At 41.0% G+C, this 22,650-nt stretch overlaps 1 protein-coding gene across 2 annotated transcripts in view; it reads right to left on the bottom strand.

Annotated features, from left to right (window-relative positions):
- PTPRA (protein tyrosine phosphatase receptor type A) overlaps nucleotides 1–22,650 on the bottom strand; it is a 570,283-nt gene that overhangs the window by 332,085 nt on the left and 215,548 nt on the right. For both annotated transcript variants that reach the window (XM_069204801.1, XM_069204809.1), the window contains one exon: nucleotides 8,419–8,497. In XM_069204801.1, coding sequence (XP_069060902.1) covers nucleotides 8,419–8,497 — 79 coding nt within the window. The remainder of the gene's footprint in view (nucleotides 1–8,418; nucleotides 8,498–22,650) is intronic.

Raw genomic sequence — 22,650 nt, 5'->3', positions numbered from 1 at the left:
GCTTGGACAATGTTGGACTTAAAGGACTTTGAGAGTGAAGCAGATCGCTCGTGGAAAAAGGCCTCAGAACTGGAATAATCTGCATCCCAGACTTAGGTTAGTATGTGCTCAAAGGCCACAATTTTTTCTTTTTTTCAGCAACATACAGCTTTGCCTCCCAGTCCCAGATGGTGCATGAGGGGTCCTTTATGCATGACTGAATCATGGGTGAAGCCGAGACACCAGAGAAGACAACTCACAAGGGTTTGTTATCAAAATGTGTTTTCTGCAGTCAAGGCATGGTTTGAAACCTGTAGGTTTCAGGGGAACATGGTTCCCTAGCACACTGGAATTTGACAGAGAAAACAAACAAAATTGGGAGAGGAACATTGGATCCACTTTGGAAGGCATAGAATGAAAGAAAGGAACTGACTTCATGCATGTGCGGCCCTTAAATGGAGCTCCGCTTTATCACTTCCGAGGCAGTATGGAGAAAACGTGGAGCTGCACAGCAAATGGGAGCAGAGCTGGAGAAATGTTTCTAGAACTTGTCTGGCATCTGGGGAGTACTCTTACGTGAAGAATCAATAGTTTTAAGTATTCATCAGAAGCTGCAGTACAATAAGACACTACTCAATGCAACTCAAGTCAAATGCAAGTGCCTGAAGATTCTTAATTAAGCCGATTTTAGTGGGTTTTCAATAGGCTGTAAATATATCCAAGCTGATTTAAATTCAGTACTGCAGCTCTCCAATATCTTGATTGTTATGAAAGGCTGTGATGACACGACAATATGCACAGGTGCTACCAGTCAGTTGTTAATGTATTGTGCCTTCATAGATATTACCCAGATGGATGAAGGGTGAGGGGGGTACATATATGTGCACCACAAAACTGTACTTTCCAATTGCCCAGAGCGGTGTGCTAAATGTGGACAGCTGAACAATCAATGAACAAAAAGGCTTTACCATCATATTATACTATGTGTGTGTGTGTGTGTGTGTGTGTGTGTGTGTGTAAACACACACACACACACACACACAGCTGCAGTGCAAGATGTTACAAAATGTCCCTCTTGTGTCAGAAGCAACTGCTGGACAAGTCTTTTGCAAATCTGAAGTAGCATGTGGCATTACTAGACTCCATCCCTAGTCAGATTCAAGTGCATTAAGTCTTCACAAGCTGAGGGGGCATGGCTTCACCGTATGTCTGCAAATACACATTTGATACTATAACAATGTGTGCTTGTTTTGTGTAAGGAAAAAAACTCACATCTGTGCATAAGTCAATATTGCAGCTACAATAAATATCCCGATTGTTATGAAAGGCTGATTACTACCTTGAATACGTAGTACCAGTCACAGATAAGTACATAAAGACTTTGCAAATTAAATCTTGGTGGATCTAGTTGTATGTGGATGTATAATGGTGCACAAGTTAACAGTGCTTTTTAAAAAGAAGACAGCCAATGGATTAACTGGGTTAGCCATTAATTAGCCCATGTTAGGTACTGAGGTGGGAGAAAGCAAAATGTACATCATGACATATGAACAAAGAAGTCTAAAAAAAAGACCTGTGCCCTCCAGTTTCTTTTTTTGTGCAAATCATAGGTCTAACAAGACATTCATAATAACAGTACTCTAAGTTGTTACTAGATGGACCCCTCTTTGTCAAGATCAACTTCTTGAAAAGTATTTCACAGAGGTGCAGTACCTCAAGGAGTTACTAGATGTACCTCTCAAGTCAGATGCAAGTGCTTAAACAAATGAAGAATGCCTGACGAACGGTGGCATGATTTCATTATATGTATATGGCTACATATACGTTTGCTATTCTAACGTTGCACGCTTACTTTCCGTAGGCTAAACAAGCCAAAGCTCGGAGGTATAGGTTGGCAGGAGTGGAATATGGTTGCCTAATCAGGCAGCTCCATCCCTTAAGAAGTATCGCTCTCAGTCCAGGCCCTGACACCAGCTCACAAATGGAAACACAATCAAATACTAAGTCCCTGAGTCGCCAGGGAATTAGCCTGGACCCTTCTGGTGAGAAAGAAGTGTTGAACAGGGAATTATTCACTATGTGCAGCTGCCAAGAGGTGCTGTGATACTGGGATAGAGAATGCATGGCCAAAGTAAGCAAGACTCAAATGTCCTTAAGGGTACCAGGTCAGCACAAGAACTGTGAGTAAATGTCAGTGGACAAGGACACTAATAAGGTACAACTTTATCCAGCTACTGTGTAGATTATAGAAACAAGCCAAGCAATATAGAGACACCCGATACATGGCCAAAAGGTGAAGAGACAGGAGAGCTGAGAAATGTGCAACTGATCGGCTGTGATCTCAATTCACAAGTCCTAACTTATTAGCTTTGAACATACTCCCACCATAGCGGAGCTCAGAATAAAAAATAAATAAAAGGAGTACAATAATTCCAATAGGGTGATTTTGTTATAAATAAACCCAGTGCAGCTTCTTCGCTCTCACTCACCCAAGATAACACCCATTATATTGGCTAACTACTTGTGCCCTAATGAGTCACTTAACAGCTGATCTCAGTATCTCACAGATGATCTGGTTAAAACCTAAGCATATAGACTAATCACTGGTGAAACAAATATGGACCTGATCTGAGTTCCCACTGGAAGAATAAGCCACAAAAAGGAGAAACAGCAGTCTGGTATATTGGAGTGCACAGATGTGAATGGAAGAGAACTTCTTTAAGTTTCATTGCACAGAGAATTAGTGTGGTCAACTCACAGTGTATGCTTCAACAGTATAAAGTGGGTGGATAACTAGGGTCTCTGAGTAGTCATGGAGATTGCCTAACATGAGGTACTCAACCGGAAAACAGGCGCTCAAAACAAGTCACACAGTTATTTTTTTTTTTTTAAATGGTGGCCTATATGACTGGCGCCCTCCAGTACAATTTCTCGACAGAAACACGAACAAAACAATAAGTATAAATAACAAGTACTAATGCATTAGTGTGGGTAGTGCATCTGATGACAGTGAATGGGTGTGAACATTTCCCTAAGCATGCCCTGTTAAAGTGGGGCAGGCATCCTACCTAAAAACTAAAATATTTGGAAAAAGAACACTAGTGAGCACTGAAACATATTGAAACACACAAAAGCTGACCAGCCAAACCTAATCTCCCCTATCAAAATTAAAAACAGACTTCAATTACAACAAAAAGTCACTGTAAAAGCCTTCGGATGTGTTAGAAAAACACTAAAATTTACATTGTTTTCTTGCATTCCAGTCATCTCCAATTGCATAATGATTTCAAACAGATCAACAAAGAGAAACAGCGGAAAAGACAGTAAGCAAACTGGAGGACACTGAGCTCAAATTCAAGTGGTGAGAAAAACAAAAAAGGGGAAAAAAAAACAACAACAAAAAACACTTTCCTCAGCCAAGAAAACTTCAATGAACATTCAGAAAAACTCAATGAACGGTAGTCGATGAGAGGTGGCTGGATTAGGAGAGCAATACGTGCCTCAGCTACTGAAAGGAGAAGTGGGGCATTTACGCTCATAGCTAGCAAAGCCAACATAACTGCTAAACACACTAAGACAGATAATCAAGGCAGGTGCATTCTACCCAAGCTCTCAAAGGGTGGTTCAATATTTCTTGTACTAAACATTTATGAACCAAACACAGATGGGGCCAACTTCTGGAGAGTCACTTATGACCTGCTTAACAAGACTGAGAATAATAAGTCAAATATATTGGGAGGTGAATTTAATTTACTTGTTACACTGGAGAGATTGGTCTAGCTTCAAATTCTGTGTCCCCCCCCCCCCACACAAAACATTTAAACTTGTGTAGTAAATGCAATCTGAAGGATGTCTGGAGATTGAAACATCCTGACGATAGAGACTATACATTTTTTTCTTTCCCACACCAAAACCAATAACACCCTACCATCTTCACTCTTATCCCATCATTAGGACAAATATCATAGAAGAGAGATCTACACCAGATCATTCAGAGATCACACAACCATTCAATAGGAGCTGTGCCCAATAACAGAAATACTGAGGCATGAACTAAGAACCAAGCCAAAATTGTAAAAAAAAAAAAAAAAAAAAAAAAAAAAAAAAAAAAAACACAAGTTAAGAAAACTATGAAGAATTACCTTTAAGTCTACTCAGTGAGGTTTCATAATAAATCGGACGACTAAATAAAAACAGTAATGAAGATCTAAACAAATTAGAAGAAGTTGAAACTTTAGAAATAAAATATAGGAAATCTAAGGGGATGACTTACTATTCACATAAAGAAAAATTATGAGTAACATAATTCTTAGCTCCAACAACCAGAATCAGTCCAAACACTCGAAAGTAACAAAGCTGGAAAAATACTAGTTCAATATCTGAATTATAAACACAACAGTAATATTATTGTGGTTAAAGGCAACACAGGCAAAAGATATGCAGCCCCACAAAAAATTAATAACGTTTTCAAACATATTTACGAAGACCTCTATAACAAAAAGTATATAATCAAAGACAAGTCTCAATTATTTTACTTAGAAAACTGCTCCAATCCAAAAAATAATGTTTAAATAAGCACATTAATGGAGAAGAAAATCATTGACATAATAAAGAACATTAAAGTGGGGAGAGCACCCAAGCCGGTTGGGTTTATAGCACAATTTCATAAAATGCTCTGGGAAGATGTTGCATCACGCTTTGTAGATCTATTCTGGCTATATGAAAAAACAGGAGAGATCAGCTGTCAAAAGTGGGGAAAAACACAAGCCTAACAACTACAGAAATATATCCTTGATAAGTTTGGACTGCAAGATCTTTGCAAAAACCTCAGTCAAAAGATTAGAAACCCTTTTACCTTTCTTGATTGGCCCTTACCAAGAAGGATTTACAAAAGGCAGATGATCCAGCGATAACCCATCCTTCTCCCACATAATAAAAGCTGCAAAACTTTCAATCATCATCAGTAGCAGCAATCGTATTAGATGCAAAAAAGGCTTCAGACAACGCTGCATGGTCCTTTCTTAAATCAAGGCTAGAAAAAGCAAACCTTGGCCCAAATTTCATTAAAATGACTGGGGCTTCACTCTAATCCCTAGGCAAGAGTAAAAGCAGAAAGTCTGATCTCTAACTCCTTCCTAGTGCATTAAGGCATTAGGCAACGCAGTCTGTCCTCTTTCGCCATCTCTCTTCATACAATTGAACCCCCTTCTCACAATTAATGTTAACCCAAATATACTTGTGTCTCTCTTAATCTTACTTTCAAATCTGCAGCTTACGTGGACTACAACTTCACTTTTAGCAAAGATGAAGGTACTTCAATATATGCTTTAATGGAGACCATTTGTACATATGCCTTAGTATGAGGCTACTTTTAACAGACATAAATCCGAAGGGCAGCCTCTAAGCATCGTGTAACAAATGTTTTATGTAACTGATTCATCAGCTGTCAATCAAAGATTTTGAAATATCGGATTTAGAATTTAAATGATGGCATAGTAGAATGCATAACAAATAAGTGAAGCACTTAAGATCAAAGTACGGGATGGCTGGTATCCAAACTTTCTAATTTGTTGGGGAAAACTAGGATGTAAAAAAAATTACTGTCACAGCCATAATCAACTACTTGATTAGTATGCTCCGCCCCCAGTCATTTGCGGGGGTGGGGGGGGAAGCATACTCATTATTAAGCAGAAGAAAATCCGTATACTCATTAATAATTTGCTTTGGAATAGTAAGAAACTTTGTATTTTCCTAAAGTTTACCAAAAGAAATGGGTGTAGTGAACCTGGAATTTTTTTTTAAACTACCAAATAGCTTTCTTATTCAATCAGGGTTTACGTTGGCTAAATAGCTAGAACAGGGATCACCCTCTGATAGATATTTCTAGAAAAAACCTTGCTGAACAGCCTCTCATTAATACCATTCCTCACAATATCTAAAGTTAATCTTACTCACTTAAGCATGTCAGGATTATGCACTTCTCAATAGCTCCATCTCTCTTTATCAATAACATTACACATACCTTCCATTAGCTCCGACAACTTAAGCCTATACAGGGAGTGCAGAATTATTAGGCAAGTTGTATTTTTGAGGATTAATTTTATTATTGAACAACAACCATGTTCTCAATGAACCCAAAAAACTCATTAATATCAAAGCTGAATATTTTTGGAAGTAGTTTTTAGTTTGTTTTTAGTTTTAGCTATGTTAGGGGGATATCTGTGTGTGCAGGTGACTATTACTGTGCATAATTATTAGGCAACTTAACAAAAAAAATATATATACCCATTTCAATTATTTATTATTACCAGTGAAACCAATATAACATCTCAACATTCACAAATATACATTTCTGACATTCAAAAACAAAACAAAAACAAATCAGTGACCAATATAGCCACCTTTCTTTGCAAGGACACTCAAAAGCCTGCCATCCATGGATTCTGTCAGTGTTTTGATCTGTTCACCATCAACATTGCGTGCAGCAGCAACCACAGCCTCCCAGACACTGTTCAGAGAGGTGTACTGTTTTCCCTCCTTGTAAATCTCACATTTGATGATGGACCACAGGTTCTCAATGGGGTTCAGATCAGGTGAACAAGGAGGCCATGTCATTAGATTTCCTTCTTTTATACCCTTTCTTGCCAGCCACGCTGTGGAGTACTTGGACGCGTGTGATGGAGCATTGTCCTGCATGAAAATCATGTTTTTCTTGAAGGATGCAGACTTCTTCCTGTACCACTGCTTGAAGAAGGTGTCTTCCAGGAACTGGCAGTAGGACTGGGAGTTGAGCTTGACTCCATCCTCAACCCGAAAAGGCCCCACAAGCTCATCTTTGATGATACCAGCCCAAACCAGTACTCCACCTCCACCTTGCTGGCGTCTGAGTCGGACTGGAGCTCTCTGCCCTTTACCAATCCAGCCACGGGCCCATCCATCTGGCCCATCAAGACTCACTCTCATTTCATCAGTCCATAAAACCTTAGAAAAATCAGTCTTGAGATATTTATTGGCCCAGTCTTGACGTTTCAGCTTGTGTGTCTTGTTCAGTGGTGGTCGTCTTTCAGCCTTTCTTACCTTGGCCATGTCTCTGAGTATTGCACACCTTGTGCTTTTGGGCACTCCAGTGATGTTGCAGCTCTGAAATATGGCCAAACTGGTGGCAAGTGGCATCGTGGCAGCTGCACGCTTGAATTTTCTCAGTCCATGGGCAGTTATTTTGCGCCTTGGTTTTTCCACACGCTTCTTGCGACCCTGTTGACTATTTTGAATGAAACGCTTCATTGTTCGATGATCACGCTTCAGAAGCTTTGCAATTTTAAGAGTGCTGCATCCCTCTGCAAGATATCTCACTATTTTTGACTTTTCGGAGCCTGTCAAGTCCTTCTTTTGACCCATTTTGCCAAAGGAAAGGAAGTTGCCTAATAATTATGCACACCTGATATAGGGTGTTGATGTCATTAGACCACACCCCTTCTCATTACAGAGATGCACATCACCTAATATGCTTAATTGGTAGTAGGCTTTCGAGCCTATACAGCTTGGAGTAAGATAACATGCATAAAGAGGATGATGTGGTCAAAATACTCATTTGCCTAATAATTCTGCACTCCCTGTACTTAATTTTTCTAGGCTATATTACAAGTCTCTTATCCCTATTTTTCCACTCTTCTTTTAATCAGTATAGCAATCAGTGCATATTGAGACCCCATATAAAACAGTGGTATCGGGCTTTTTTTTTTTTTTAAGCAATCAGGGTATCTAACATGTTTAAGGATAAATACAGCTCACTTGAATGTCTGGGGCATTTGTTTTAAGGTTTGATCAACGTTTTCCTTTTATGATTGGTGGTACTTTCTCAGTAAATTTTGCTTGTTTCTGTTTGCATATAAAAGAAATTAAATTCTTTCAACTTTACCAATGACGGTATATGATGAATAGTCACTACTGCAGGTTTCAGTAAGTATCCTGATTGCTAATCAAGACTGTGATAACTCCTTAACATGCATAGGTTCTATCAGTCATGGCTAACTACAAATGCCTTCACTCTTCAAAAAATGGCAGGCTATCTACTAGGAGGATGTATATTGGCAAAATGCAATCACTCAAAATGAAGGCACCAAATGGTTATAGAGTGCTGAACTGTTGTTCTAAGTCATACACAATGGTGACAGAAGTAAAATGTCATGTACATTTCAGCAGATGAACAAAAAAGATGGTTCGATCAAAAGCTTCTCTATAAATATTCATTTATATTATGAGTTTTTTGCATAACATGAAGCTGGTAAGACCAACACAAAAATAATTTAGTCAAGTTTGTAGTTAAAAGGTTTTTAGTTCTACTATATTGTGTCTGGAAATATGATTACTTATAATTTTACATACAATTAGCTTATCAATTAATATTCAAATATTTTTCAAAAAATGCAAACTACCTACCCGTGGTGCCATTGTTCGCATCAAGAAATGGAAGCGTACCTCCTAACAAAACGAACAAGAAGATGTAATCCATGCTGACCTGCAAAAGAACAGAATAGGCATATTTTAGAGCTTACAAACCTGTAACATAAAAAAAGCTTTCAACCAAACTATTCTCACATTCTGATCATGTTTAAGTACAAACAGTAATCAAACATTTGCACCCCACAGGTGCTCGATTTATTCATGGACTTGCACCTCAGGTTAATCTTTTCTGGAACTCCTTAAAAGAGACTGAACAAATGTGAATTGTGCAACACATTAAGGTATCCTATTAGATAATCTAGTGAGCATTCCAATTACACAGCATGTAGAAACACGTTTAGTGTCAATAAAACTGGGAAGAGAATATCTCTAAAAGAACAGCTCGCAGGGGAAACAATCATTGAGCTAAACAGGCGCCCCTCTTCACCAGAGCGTTTGTACAACCATTAGAATCACCTGCAGGGGGCTTGGGTTTGGTCTTGAACCCTTTCACAAATCTTGAGGACAGGGTTCTCCGCTGACACCAGTGAACTGATAAATTATGCAGAAATTCCGAGCAGGGGCTGAATTGCACCAATCTGCAATTTACTTATACTGTATCATAAAAGCAGTTATTGTTTTCCTAACTTATTTTCAACCAGTTCAGGCTTGGTATTCTCCGTTTTACTGCTTTTAGGTTCAAAAACCCCTTTTACATGTCAACTACAGTACAAATTAATCAAGATGTGTAGACAAAAATGTTAGTAGCATATGTTGAAGGATTTCAGAAAGATTTGCATGCACTCCAGTTAGTTATCACTGAAAGCCGTGCTACTGGAGGCAACAGGTGAACAACAACCTAAGAGTGAATATTATAAAAAAAATAGCAATTCAGCATTTGCTAATGAATCCAAAATTACACTCTCAAAATTGTAGTGCATGTACTTATAAACTAGGAGTAGATGAGTTGTATGAGCATATGGTCAGTTGTGTTGCGAAATCATAGGGTTTAGGACTATACCACAGATAGAAATATAATCTACTAAGGATATACGATTAAGCAAAGACAAGTATGGTCGGCAATGACAATCAATCATAACAAAAGACTCACACAAGTCTCTGCAAGATCGCTGGTACTGCCTAATTACTTACCTTTGAGTATTGATCTTTCTGGTGGATACTATATCTGCTTGCACATTCCTCCTGCAGGACATCTCCAAGTGCCATACTTGCTCTCCAGGAAAGACATGGTGCTAGCTTTATCTTGGTGCTGGAAGTGACGCCAGGTTCATGTCACTGGAGCAACATAGCACGCTTCCTAGGACACTGACGTCATTTCCATAGCCATTCATTCTGTGCCATTAGAGGCAGAGATAAGTAACCAGTGAAATAAGAGGCAGTGCAGTGCAACAAACTAACCTGGAACCTTATTACTGAAGACCTGTGACCAGCCTTCAGAAAGTGGAGGAGGGTGGGGTCAGTGAGGATAAGAGTATTGACCAGAAGGATTGTTGCAAACGTAAACTTTATTCTGGTGGATGCTCCTACTTGTAGATTCCTCATCTGCTGAATAGATTTCAAAACAGTAACCCATCCCATGTGGAGAGTTTGATGGAATGGTTAGACAAGGAAATCCAGGAGCATCAAGTGTGCAAAATGGCCATCACTCAATACTCAGAGTTCAAGCAATGAAGCTTATAGTAGGTGTGGAGAGGCATCCATTTGCTGCATGGCGGATCTCAGTCATAGGGACATTTCGTACGAGTGCTGAAGTCAAAAACATGGCTAAGGTAGAATCAGAGCAAATTCCTTCTCATGGTTCCCTCTTGACAAGGGCATATCACAGTTTTGCGAACAAGATGATCTAGCACAATAGGTGCTGCCTAAGCATGGTAGCTGCTGAAGAATTCTACAGATGTGCGCAATGAGAGGTGAGACTACCAGATGAGATAATATTTTCCAAATGCTATAATTCCAAAAGACTATAATGTCAATAGATTGTAAACTAAACAAAACCGCTTAAAAGTGAACTATGATTTTTCAACAGGTTTCTTTTTTTGTAGCCAATTGTCTGTCAAATATCTTATTAAAACAAGCATTGGCAAAGCCAACAGGTTTCACCTACGCGAATTCTATTGAGGCGGTCAATGTTTTTTTTTTTTTTTTTAAACATATAGCTGAGCAGTTGAGTTGCTCTGCAATATAACACGAGGTTTAAAAAAAAAAAAAATCCCCATGGTATGGACAAAGGGCAAAACCTATTGGCTTTGAGTGCATCGACGTAAACTGCATTGGCATAGAGTGCAGTGGTGCACAGTGGTGTAGAGTACAAAGGCGTGGAGTTGTGCAAAGTAAGTGGTGTAGAGTACAGTGGCGTGAAGTTGTACAAAGTAGAGTGGTGAAGTGTGCACTGGCGTAGTGTGGTATAGGGTAGAGTGGAATGGTGCAGAGTGAAGTGGTGTGGAGTGGTGTAGAGTATGGCACGGTGTAGAGTGGAGATGAGTGGAGTTTTCATTGTGTGGGAGCACATTGCAGTTACAAACAACACATTTTTTTTTCAATTGAAATGACCACTACATCTGCACAGACATACTGTTCTACGAATAAAACTATACAGTGCACAGATGAAAACGAGTGGAAATTGCATCACCTAGTGTAATGTTTGTTTTGATCATATTAAAAGTATTTGTTTCCAACACACTTCACAAATAAAATGTGCTTCATATTCTTAAATACTTACATAGTTTATTTAAACACTGTTGTGTGCTAGAAAAAAATCTGTCCTACCCCCAGCATCCAGCAAGATAAATACTCTTAAATTTGAAGCCAGACAAAGAAAAGTAAACAAGCCCCTCAGAAGACCTGACCTGACATTTGACCTCAGTCTTTAAATGCACAGCAAATGAGAGACAACAAAATTTACAGACCTATTTACAGAAATGGAGCACTCAGAAGGATACTGTAAATAATGTTTGGGCAAGGGAATGTACAAACTAAAGCTGGACAGCCTAAAACAAATAAAACCAGCAAATGTAATACAGGAAATGCGCTACATAGGATAAAGCCAATGGCAAGCAACGGGCAGAATACATTCTTCGTTCAGCTTTCTGAATGCCCCCAAAATATATTTCGCAAACAAGACAGCTGCTCTGTCTGGGAGACTGCGACGTAAAAAAAGAGTCAGAGGAAAGAAAAGTAGTGACAGGATTAAGGGAATAAGGAAGAGCCTTGACGTAGAAATGGGTCTTCTTCGAAATTCAGAGATGACGCTTTGTGAGAAGATGGCATTAGGCTTTATCATGTAAACTGCTTGATTTATATAATTTACAACATATTGGTTGTGTTTGTCAAACATTTTACTAGCGCCCATTAGCAAACAAGTCATGAAATTAGCCTTTTAGAAAAATTATCCTATCTGCTTTGTAGTCCAAGTCTTTGCTTTCAGTACAACAAAACTGTAATCCGTACAATGTAATCCCAAACTGTGTTTTCCAAAAAAAGATTACTTTCCTAGGTAAACCTAGACATACTTCAAATGCCTGTTAAATTGATGATCTTAACTAAGCATTTTTACTTCCACCAGATTTTAGAATCCAGTAGTACCACACAAATAAAATATATTTTTCTGAGTTAAGACTGGATCAGTAATACGTTTCTTAAACCTTGAATGCTGATTCTGTAATTGTGGTTTTGTGAATTTCTTTTGCGGTTGGGAAGCCCTTTGATTTTTATTGGAATGCGTCAAACACCAGACAGTAAACTGGTTTGTAACTTATGACCACAGTTTCACTGTCCATTTGGAACTCCTTTGGAACTCCTTGAAGAATATTTTTTTCTCTTAATAATTTCTTTCATTTCCTTTTAAAGGCACATCTGGATTGACCTCTTATCTTGCACATGCCAATGCCATTTCCTTGAGACATCTATAAGGAAGCAGTGCGCATGACAAATTGAGCACAACCAACGCCACAGAGACTGTAAAACATTTTTCATGATAATTATTGAAAAGACAGAAGACATTCCATGTGCAGGTGTGATGCATTAAAACTGGACCAATAAAATAAAAACACATTGAATGCCAAATCTCAATTGTGTAGTCCACACCACTGTCCAGATATTTATTTATTCATACAGCATTATTCTGCAATGAAACTGGTTGAGATAAAACATGGAGAGCTTTAAACAAATTCAGATTTCCTAAAACGTTTGTCTGAAAGTTCTTATGTTTGAACAATAAATATTCAGTTAGCCCCAAAGTGTGGTCTATTCACAACTAAAAGTCATTCTGATTGAAGGGTTGCCTTTGCAGGAATGCTGCTGTGTGGTCCTCGGAGGACATTCCAAAGAGTAAATAATTTTCTTTTTTTTTTCCCCAATCAAGAAAGTGTTAGGATGAAAGATTCCCCTTCAAAACTGATTTCAGACTGCCATCTGTATTGAACATGGTTGCTAAATAAACATGCGTTTAATATAACATGCCATAGAACTGTCCAATGAGCCATGGAAACATTCCACCTTGATAAACCCCTATTAACACTGTCATAGTAACTGGTAAAACTGGCCAAGGTAAATGAAAACTGGAGTAGAACTGCAAAACGGAGAACAGTAGAAGGGAGAGGGAAGAATGATGTGGTGCTATGGTGAGTGCAGCCAACTTCGGATCAAAGGAACAAACTGTTTGCGTCTCAGCGCTGCTTCACCATCCTGTGACTCTGGACAGTGTCCCGGCTTTAAAAAAAAAAAATTAAAAAAAAACACAAGCAAGCTTTAACCGGTTCTGTGCCCAGGACATAATGGTTACGTCCTGAGGCACAGTGCTGCTAGCGCTCCCTCTGTGGGGTTCCACCCCCACCCCCCCAAGTCAGGGATAGAAGGGGAAGCCCTTCCCCTTCCACCCCCGACCCCCCCCCCGTGACGTCAGCGCGCGAGCTGATTTGTCACAGGGTCTCCCCCATCGCGCTGGAAGCCCTCTAGGCGCCAGGGCAAATTTTTTTGTGTGTTTTTTTTTTTTTTTTTTTTTAGAGATGGGGAGCGACCCAATAGGCAAGGGTCGCTCCCCTGGGGGGAAAATTGTATTTAGACCATTTCTGCCCCCCTTGGGGGCAGATTGGCCGATTTTAGGTCAATCTGCCCCCAAGAGGGCAGAAACCACTAGGCACCGGGGATTTATTTTTTGGCACCAATGTCACGCAGGGGGAGCGACCCCGTAGGCAAGGGTCGCTCCCGGGGGGAGGTTGGGTGGCAAATTTATTTTAGGCCATTTCTGCCCCCCTTGGGGCCGGCTGAGCTAGAGGCCAAAATCCACAGGTAGGCACGGTTTTCTATGAAAAAATGTGATGTGTCCACGTTATGTTTTGGGCCATTTCCTGTCGCGGGTGCTAGGCCTACCCACACAAGTGAGGTATCATTTTTATCAGCAGACTTGGGGGAACGCTGGGTGGAAAGAAATTTGTGGCTCCTCTGATTCCAGAACTTTCCGTCACCAAAATGTGAGGAAAATGTGTTTTTTTTAGCCAAATTTTGAGGTTTGAAAAGGATTCTGGGTAACAGAACCTTGTCAGAGCCCCACAAGTCACCCCATCTTGGATTCCCCTAGGTCTCTAGTTTTCAAAAATGCAACAGGTTTGGTAGGTTTTCCTAGGTGCCGGCTGAGCTAGAGGCCAAAATCTACAGGTAGGCACTTTGCAAAAAACACCTCTGTTTTCTTTCAAAAAATGTGATGTGTCTACGTTGCATTTCCTGTCGCGGGCGCTAGGCCTACCAACACAAGTGAGGTATAATTTTTATCGGGAGACTTGGGGGAACATAGATTAGCAAAACAAGTGTTATTGCCCCTTGTCTTGCTCTACATTTTTTCCTTCCAAATATAAGAGAGTGTGTAAAAAAGACATCTATTTGAGAAATGCCCTGTAATTCACATGCTAGTATGGTCACCCCGGAATTCAGAGATGTGCAAATAACCACTGCTCCTCAACACCTTATCTTGTGCCCTTTTTGGAAATACAAAGGTTTTCTTGATAGCTATTTTTCACTCTTTATATTTCAGCAAATGAATTGCTGTATACCTGGTATAGAATGAAAACGCACTGCAGGGTGCAGCTCATTTATTGGCTCTGGGTACCTAGGGTTCTTGATGAACCTACAAGCCCTATATATCCCTGCAACCAGAGGAGTCCAGCAGACGTAACGGTATATTGCTTTCGAAAATCTGACATTGCAGGAAAAAGTTAGAGTAAAACGTAGAGAAAAGTTTATTTATTTTTCACCTCAATTTCAATATTTTTCTTTTTCAGTTGTTATTTTCTGTAGGAAACCCTTGTAGGATCTACACAAATGATCCCTTGCTGAATTCAGAATTTTGTCTACTTTTCAGAGATGTTTAGGTTTCTGGGATCCAGCATTGGTTTCACGCACATTTTTGTCACTGACTGGAAGGAGGCTGAAAGCTCAAAAAAATTGTAAAAATGGGGTATGTCCCAGTAAAATGCCAAATTTGTGTTGAAAAATTGGGTTTTCTGATTCAAGTCTGCCTGTTCTTGAAAGCTGGGAAGCTGGTTATTTTAGCACCACAAACCCTTTGTTGATGCCATTTTCAGGGAAAAAACCACAAGCCTTCTTCTGCAGCCCTTTTTTCCCATTTTGTTTTAAAAAACGAAATTTTCACTGTATTTTGGCTAATTTCTTGGCCTCCTTCAAGGGAACCCACTAAGTCTGGGTACCTCTAGAATCCCTAGGATGTTGGAAAAAAAGGACGCAAGTTTGTCATGGGTAGCTTATGTGAACAAAAAGTTATGAGGGCCTAAGCGCGAACTGCCCCAAATAGCCAAAAAAAGGCTCAGCACAGGAGGGGGAAAATGCCTGGCAGCGAAGGGGTTAAATGTGTGCTGCCACGAGATTACTTGAAAGGCGTTATATAAAAAAATGCAGCCCACAAGCACGCTTGAAACACATGCAGCTGGACGCTGTAAATGGATGCTCTAAATGCGCAAAACCATGGGAAAATGAGTAAAGGTAAACAAATGTTGTGGAGCCTTAACATAATAAAAGAAGTTCCACCCACCAAAGATGATGAGAATGAGTACTTGGCCCACGGGATACTGCTAAGAGAAACGCACAAGGGAAACAAGCATTGGTAAATGCAGGAAATATGTTTCAGCCAATAGAAACCTAGGAAAGTAAGTGACGAGCACAGGAACCAATGATGAGTAAGGGCGGGATGTAAACCACTTTTAAGCTTTATATTGAATACAATATATTTCAAAAGCACAGCAGAAGCGCCGTGCAGGTGAAACCTAAAAACACTGCACGCTACAAAATCAGTGAACAATAGACCTCTATTGTTTCAGATGGATGGTGTGAACTCCAAGGTCACAGCTACAAGAGAACAGATGCACTCAATAAAACCAATTCCCGTAAGAGCATGTTGTTGTTGAACAAGTATTTTTCTAAAAATGTTCCAGGAATTCATCAATTTTAATTGCTTGCAAATGTGAGAGGAAAACTAGCTGGGCGCAACTCACACTATATTCTACAGGCCTTCGGACACAGCTCAGGGCACGGTTCATTTCACCATAAGTTCTTACTGTGGTTTGCTGCTAAAATTCTTTAAGCGAAGCCATCTAAACTGATGGTTCCAAAGCTGAAGTGGATTAAGTGGGAAAGTTACTGCAGGATGGGTAACTGAAGGCAGACACTGACACAAAAAGAGAATTATTCAATTAAGTAAATACTTTGCAGGAACTCCTGTATCCTAAACAGAAATCAAATCTTCAAAAACGACCTGATTTCACAGGCACAGCATAAGTAAGACAAAGAGGGACACAGGTCTCAGTGGCAAGAGGCCACTCTAGGCATACCTAGACAAGTCACATCATATCTTCCTCTTTAAAAATTACGAAGTCTGGTGTTCTTAGGGGAATGGCCAGTGCTCGCACCAGAGTCTTTCCTCTTTTTAATCACTAACGAGAACAGTTCTTGAATTGCTTCCACATCGGGCTCCATCCTCCTGCTCATCAAGTGGCTTCAGCATGCAGTACAGTTTACTGACGTGACAGGTCTCACTCGATGAATGAGCTTCACAGATAACTCACTGAATGGAGGTAAATGCTCACAGACCGTCTGACTGGGTTACAAAACATCTGTTAACACATTATTTTCGATTTCCATACTTTGCATCTGTAAGTCTACTACCTTTGCTGCCCATCTCAATCACCACAGCAAAGAAGGCACTCTCTTCCACTGATGGCCCAGAGGGCAAACACAATCCAGTATTGAGGGAAGCATCCAACCCTCTGCCCTCCTGAAAGTCCATGTATGGATTGTCATCATCACGGTCTAGAGGGAAATAATCTCAACATCTGCATGGTCATCTGTAAAAGCTGGTTGATCGATCAGAGTAGGAAAAGAAAGATTGTTGGAGCGCTGGGCTGAGGCAAAGACACGGATCTGACTGATCTAGCCTGAACTGGAACCAGGTGCATCTGTACAACTTAGGAAAGCAACCTTGGTCGGGGTGGAGATGAATTAGCCTTGGAGTAGGAAGGACTACTGGGGCCGGGTCTTCCTCCAGCACAGTCAGCATCAACACCATTGCCAATACTAAAAGGACCAGCATAAATATTGATGACTGACTGGAAGTGAGCCTTGACATCAGAGAGGAATTTGAAACTGCTTTGGAAGGCACAGATGGTGCTGAGTGAGGACCAGTCGATAAGACCCCGACTGGAGGCCTCAGATCATCACTGGGGCCCAAAGGCACGCCACAGGGAGCTAGGCAACTGCCCAGCCAACTGACCAGGATTCACAACATGGCCTCAATATTTTGTGATGTCCTTGACTGTCCCGGAAACTTGGGATGCATCAGGATCGATTGCCGAATCTACTCCTCAGCTTGGAGTCATGATTAAGACCAAAATGCACTTTGATATCCTTGCGACTTCTTAGGCTGGGAGTGGAACAAATCCCACTTGGCCCTTTCCTGCTTCCTCTTTGATTTACGAGATGTCATAGACCATGACAAGGACTGTCAAGGGAATGGTTCAGAGAACACAAACTGGTCCAAAACCTTGACTTCCAGCAGGAACAGGATTTCTAAGTCGTTTTTAAGTGCTCTGCGCTGTGCAGCTTTGCGTTTCCCGATTGCCTTTGGACCCACAAGGGTACACATCTCAGGATTTGGAATCCTGCCCCAAAACCAAACATTAGAAGTACATCTTGAAAGAGGGTGGGGTGGGGGGGCTTTCAGACATTATTTTGTGACAGTCTCTACAATGATTAAACCCAGCATTTTAGACGGGGACATAGTTCTCTTGCACAGTGGCAAAAAGATTTAAAAAAAAAAAAAAAAAATTAAATGACTAGGAAAACGTTGGAGGGAGCTCCTGATCCACATACAATGCAGAGCAAGAAAAATACTGACACTGACATGCAGGGGTGGCAGTTATATGGGGCTCACTCATCACTTCTGGGGCAGAACACAGGCAATACCGACCCACCTGGCACCACCTATCGGCATGCAGAAGAGCAATGCTTTTTAAGTCTTCCAGATTCAGTCTAGCACCTTGGGATATTCTGAAGGTGAGGAATCTGCAGTTAGAACCATACAACAAAAAGACGTGACAATACGATAAACCCCAAATTCAGAGGTATATAAATAACAACTATTTTTACACTTAGTGTTGAGTACATTCCAAGAAAGTACAGATGTCCTTCATACCCACTTTTCATTCATTAGAGTTTACCATATGAATTACTACATGGTCAGTACATGAAAGAATAATTAAAATCAGCAGTTCAGTTGCTGGTTCTGGGTATCGTACGTGTTTGGACAACTAACAAAACACTGTATATGCCGGAAAGCAGACGGATCTGACCGACGTAACAGTATCTTACTTCTGTTTAATCGATCATCTGGGTACAAAATTACAAATTAAAACGTTTTGAACAATTGCTATTTTCCCTTCCTTAATTTAATTATTTCAATTATTAGTTTTTTTTAGGAAAAAAAATCCCCATCTACACAAATGAGTTTGCTGAATTCAGAATTTCGTCTAGTTTTCTGAAATGTTTCCCACCATTTTCCACCACAAACACCAAGTAAGTTGCAACCACAAAAAAAAAAAATGGAAAATGGACTACCACTTAGAAAAGTTTAAAAACAGTGGTAACAATGTGGTTTTGTTTTACAACCCAGCTAGTTCACAAAAGCTGGTGATCTTAGCACACCAAACATTTTGGTGAAGGAAAGAAATATGCTTTCTTGTACATAACTTTTTTCCCTTTTTCGAATACAAAATAAGAAGAAATAAACTTGATATATTTTGACTATTATCTTCATTCCATCCAGGGGAATCCAGAATTCCTGGGTACCTTCAGAATCCAAAAGGACAAAAATACGACATGGATACCTTTTGTGGGAAAAGAGTTATGAAGGTTTATGAGTAAAGGGCCTCAAACATCAGAAAAGGGATTGGGAATGGGGCAAAAAAAGCCTCAGCAGCCAAGTAGTTAAAGGAAATATTTACAGTGTTCAGACAAACAAAGGTTGAGACGTATAAAAAGGAGGGGACATGTCGACGCTGTTACAGTAAACAAAGCAGATGAGTGGTAACATTCAATCTACATGTTTAGAGGTGTTTTAAAATCTTTAAGGGGACTGTAGAAATAGGGCCCAATTTTGGCTGTGGTTAAGTCGATGTTTCCGTCACCTACAGTGCTTCTCATCCTTGCTCATTGTAGCACCCATCTACCTCCAAGCATGTACATACACAATGAAAGTTGCACAAGGCCATAGGCGGAAGTAGCCAAGTCTTTCTAACCAGTATACTTCGCGTGCTATGCTTCTGGACATGATCTGTGATGCTTGGGAAAACAAAAATAGGGGGCACAAGCTACTGGAATACTACATTGCTGTAGTATTCAAATGACTTTAGAGCAGCAACAAACTACAGTTTTGATTGAACGAAGGACTGGAAGAACGTTATACTTTGTTTTGTAAAATCATCTGCCTCCTTGGAAGGATTTGTGACCATAATTTATTGACAGTAACCTTTGTTGATGTGCCACCCAATCAGCGTCCTCGCTCTACATGAGTACTTCTGGCAGTCAAGGGTCTCTTTAGAGGACAGGGGGTCGTTATTATAGTATGTACTAAAGGAGAATAAATTCCAACTTAAATACAGGCTTATTTTTAAGACCGTGTAGAGGCTTTGGCCCCCATTCTTTATCAGCAATGTAGGTCACTGCTCAAGCTGCTTCACTGCACCCCTCCGCAATCCACGAACATCCTTCACCCCATGTTCATATATTGATGTCTCTAGGGATTACAATAAGACTCTCAAATGAAATCATGTTCAGGGATTATTTGTGGTCACAAAAATAGATGACTGCATGACTAATCTGACAGGTTGCTCACCGCACCCCATGGCCTCCCACAAAGGGGCAGCCCACTGCCACGGTGTCCTTAATCAGCAGCTGACCTGACCCAGTTTGCATTTTCAGACGGGCTCCAAAATAATTCAAGTCACCTAGCTTTTGAAAGATCTTTTGAAGGTTAAGGGATGTGGAGAGGAGTAGAAGGTTAGTTCATTAAAAAAAAAATACTACAATTTTATCCTGGAATGGGTCTTGTCATGTTCAATGACAACACATTTGTTCTCCGAGGTCATCCCACTTGTGCGCATCCACAGCTCAGAGTGAAGTAGTCATCTGGTTGCACTGCAAGTTAACTTGTTCTATTCTAGGGAAAACCTTTTTGGTGCCAATCTAAGCAACGGGTATTTTTGAGTTTTTTTGTTTATCTTACGTTGTTTAGGATAGATTCAGATTGTATCATCTATTAAACTGCTAAGAACTTTTACTGATACTGCAACATAGGTAAATGCAGCTTCTAACGCGCTGTCGTCCTTAGACCGAACTTAAATCTCACTTCTAACAAAGCCGCCATTTCTCATCCCACAGCTTGAATGGAACTGTTCTAAGTTACAAATTTCCTCCTACCTCCACTCAAAAACCAGAATCTACTAATATTACTACCAGACTCGTGCCCTTGTTTGGCTCAAACTCTAAGGAAATTGCCCCCTATAATTGTTTGTGTACAGAGAGCAGACTTCAGGAACCTCACGCTGCAGCACGTTCACTGTACAGAAGCTCACTGCACTAGATGGCGATCACTTAAATGGCAGACGTTCCAATGCCTCTTCTGTGTTACATTTCCGAGCTGGATGTTAATGGCTGAAGTGAAAACGCATTTGGATTAATAAAGAAATGTAACACCAATGCCTTTTCACTTCAGCCACTAACACCCACCTGAAAGCTTCCCACCTTCATATTTCCCTAATTTGTACCATAGACTTTGAGGAGCAGGATTATGTATTGATATCTGTTGGTCTAGGGCAGAGTTTCACAACCAGGGTTTGTAGGAGGCTGGCCTGGCTTGTAGTGGGTACCAGAGGTACTTACACCTTGTGCCTTATTAGTGTAGAAGAGGTGTTTCTAGCAGCTTATGCTGATAGAAGGTAGCTATGGCAAAGCAGCTTAGGCTGAACTAGGAGACATGCAAAGCTCCTACTATACCACTTATATCATATAGCACAATATCAGAAGAAAACACAATACTCAGATACTAAAAATAAAGGCACTTTATTTTTATGACAATATGCCACAAGTATCTCAGTGAGTACCCTCAGTAAGAATGTAAGAATGAATACACAAGTTATATGTACACAAACCAAAATTAGGTAAGTAAGAGCAAGAAAACTAATGCAAACAGTGTAGAATTACAATAGGTTGCAATAGGCAAGCATAGGAATAGGGGCACAAATCATGTACTCCAAAAGTGGAATGCGAATCACGATTGGACCCCAGACCTATGTGAGCTTGTGGAGGGTCGCTGGGACTGTAAGGAAACAGTCAGGGTGTCCAAAATACCCCACCCCAAGACCCTGAAAAGTAGGAGTAAAGTGCACCTACTACCCCAAAAGGGCACAATAGTTGTGATAGGGGGATTCTGCAGGAAGAACAAACACCAGCAGTGCACTGACAATGGATTTCCGGACCTGAGGACCTGCAAGGCAAAGGGACCAAGTCCACTAGTCACGACAGTGTCAGGGGGGGCAGGAGCCCAGGAAACCCCGGATGAAGGTGCAAGGAAGCTGCCTCCAGATGGAAGAAGCTTAGAGTTCTGCAAGAAAGAAGAGGACTAGGAACTTCTCCTTTGGAAGACAGATGTCCCACGTCACAATGAAGCTTGCAGAGGTGTTCCCACGCAGAAATACAGCAAACAAGCCTTGCTAGCTGCAAGGGTCGCAGTAGAGGTATTTGGGTGCTGCTGAGGACCAGGAAGGACCATGATGTCGCCTTTTGGAGGAGGAGACCGAGGGGGCGCTCAGCAACTCAGAGAACCCTCACAGAAGCAGACAGCACCCGCAGAAGTACCCCAACACGCACTTAGAAGAAGAGTGAACCGGAGTCCACGCAAAGTTACAAAAGGGGGTCCCACGACGTCGGAGGACAACTCGGAAGGTTGTGCACTGCAGGACGGAATGCTGGGGACCCAGGCTAGGCTGTGCACGAAGGAAATCCTGGAAGAGTGCACAGGAGCCGGAGCAGCTGCAAATCTCGCAGTACACAGCTTTGCAGTCTAGCGTGGGGAGGCAAGGACTTACCTCCACCAAACTTGGACTGAAGAGTCACTGGACTGTGGGAGTCACTTGGACAGAGTTGCTGTGTTCCAGGGACCACGCTCGTCAGGATGAGAGGGGACCCAGAGGACCAGTGATGCAGTCTTTTGGTGCCTGCTTAAGCAGGGGGAAGATTCCGTCGACCCACAGGAGATTTCTTCGGAGCTTCTGGTGCAGGGTGAAGGCAGGCTAACCCCAGAGCATGCACCACCTGGAAACAGTCGAGAAAGCCAGCAGGATTAGGCGCTACAATGTTGCTGGTAGTCGTCTTGCTACTTTGTTGCGGTTTTGCAAGCGTCCTGGAGCAGTCAGCGGTCGATCCTTCGGTAGAAGGTGAAGAGGGAGATACAGAGGAACTCTAGTGAGCTGATGCATTCGTTATCTGAAGAGTTCCCCAAAGCAGAGACCCTAAATAGCCAGAAAAGGAGGTTTGGCTACCAAGAGAGGTAAGAGCCTATCAGAAGGAGCCTCTGATGTCACCTGCTGGCACTGGCCACTCAGAGCAGTCCAGTGTGCCCCCAACACCTCAGTTTCCAAGATGGCAGAGGTT

Source organism: Pleurodeles waltl, chromosome 1_2 (assembly GCF_031143425.1).
Source record: "Pleurodeles waltl isolate 20211129_DDA chromosome 1_2, aPleWal1.hap1.20221129, whole genome shotgun sequence".
Lineage (NCBI taxonomy): Eukaryota > Metazoa > Chordata > Amphibia > Caudata > Salamandridae > Pleurodeles > Pleurodeles waltl.
The sequence above is the reverse complement of the archived record's forward strand: the minus strand, read 5'-3'. Positions and strand labels throughout refer to the sequence as shown.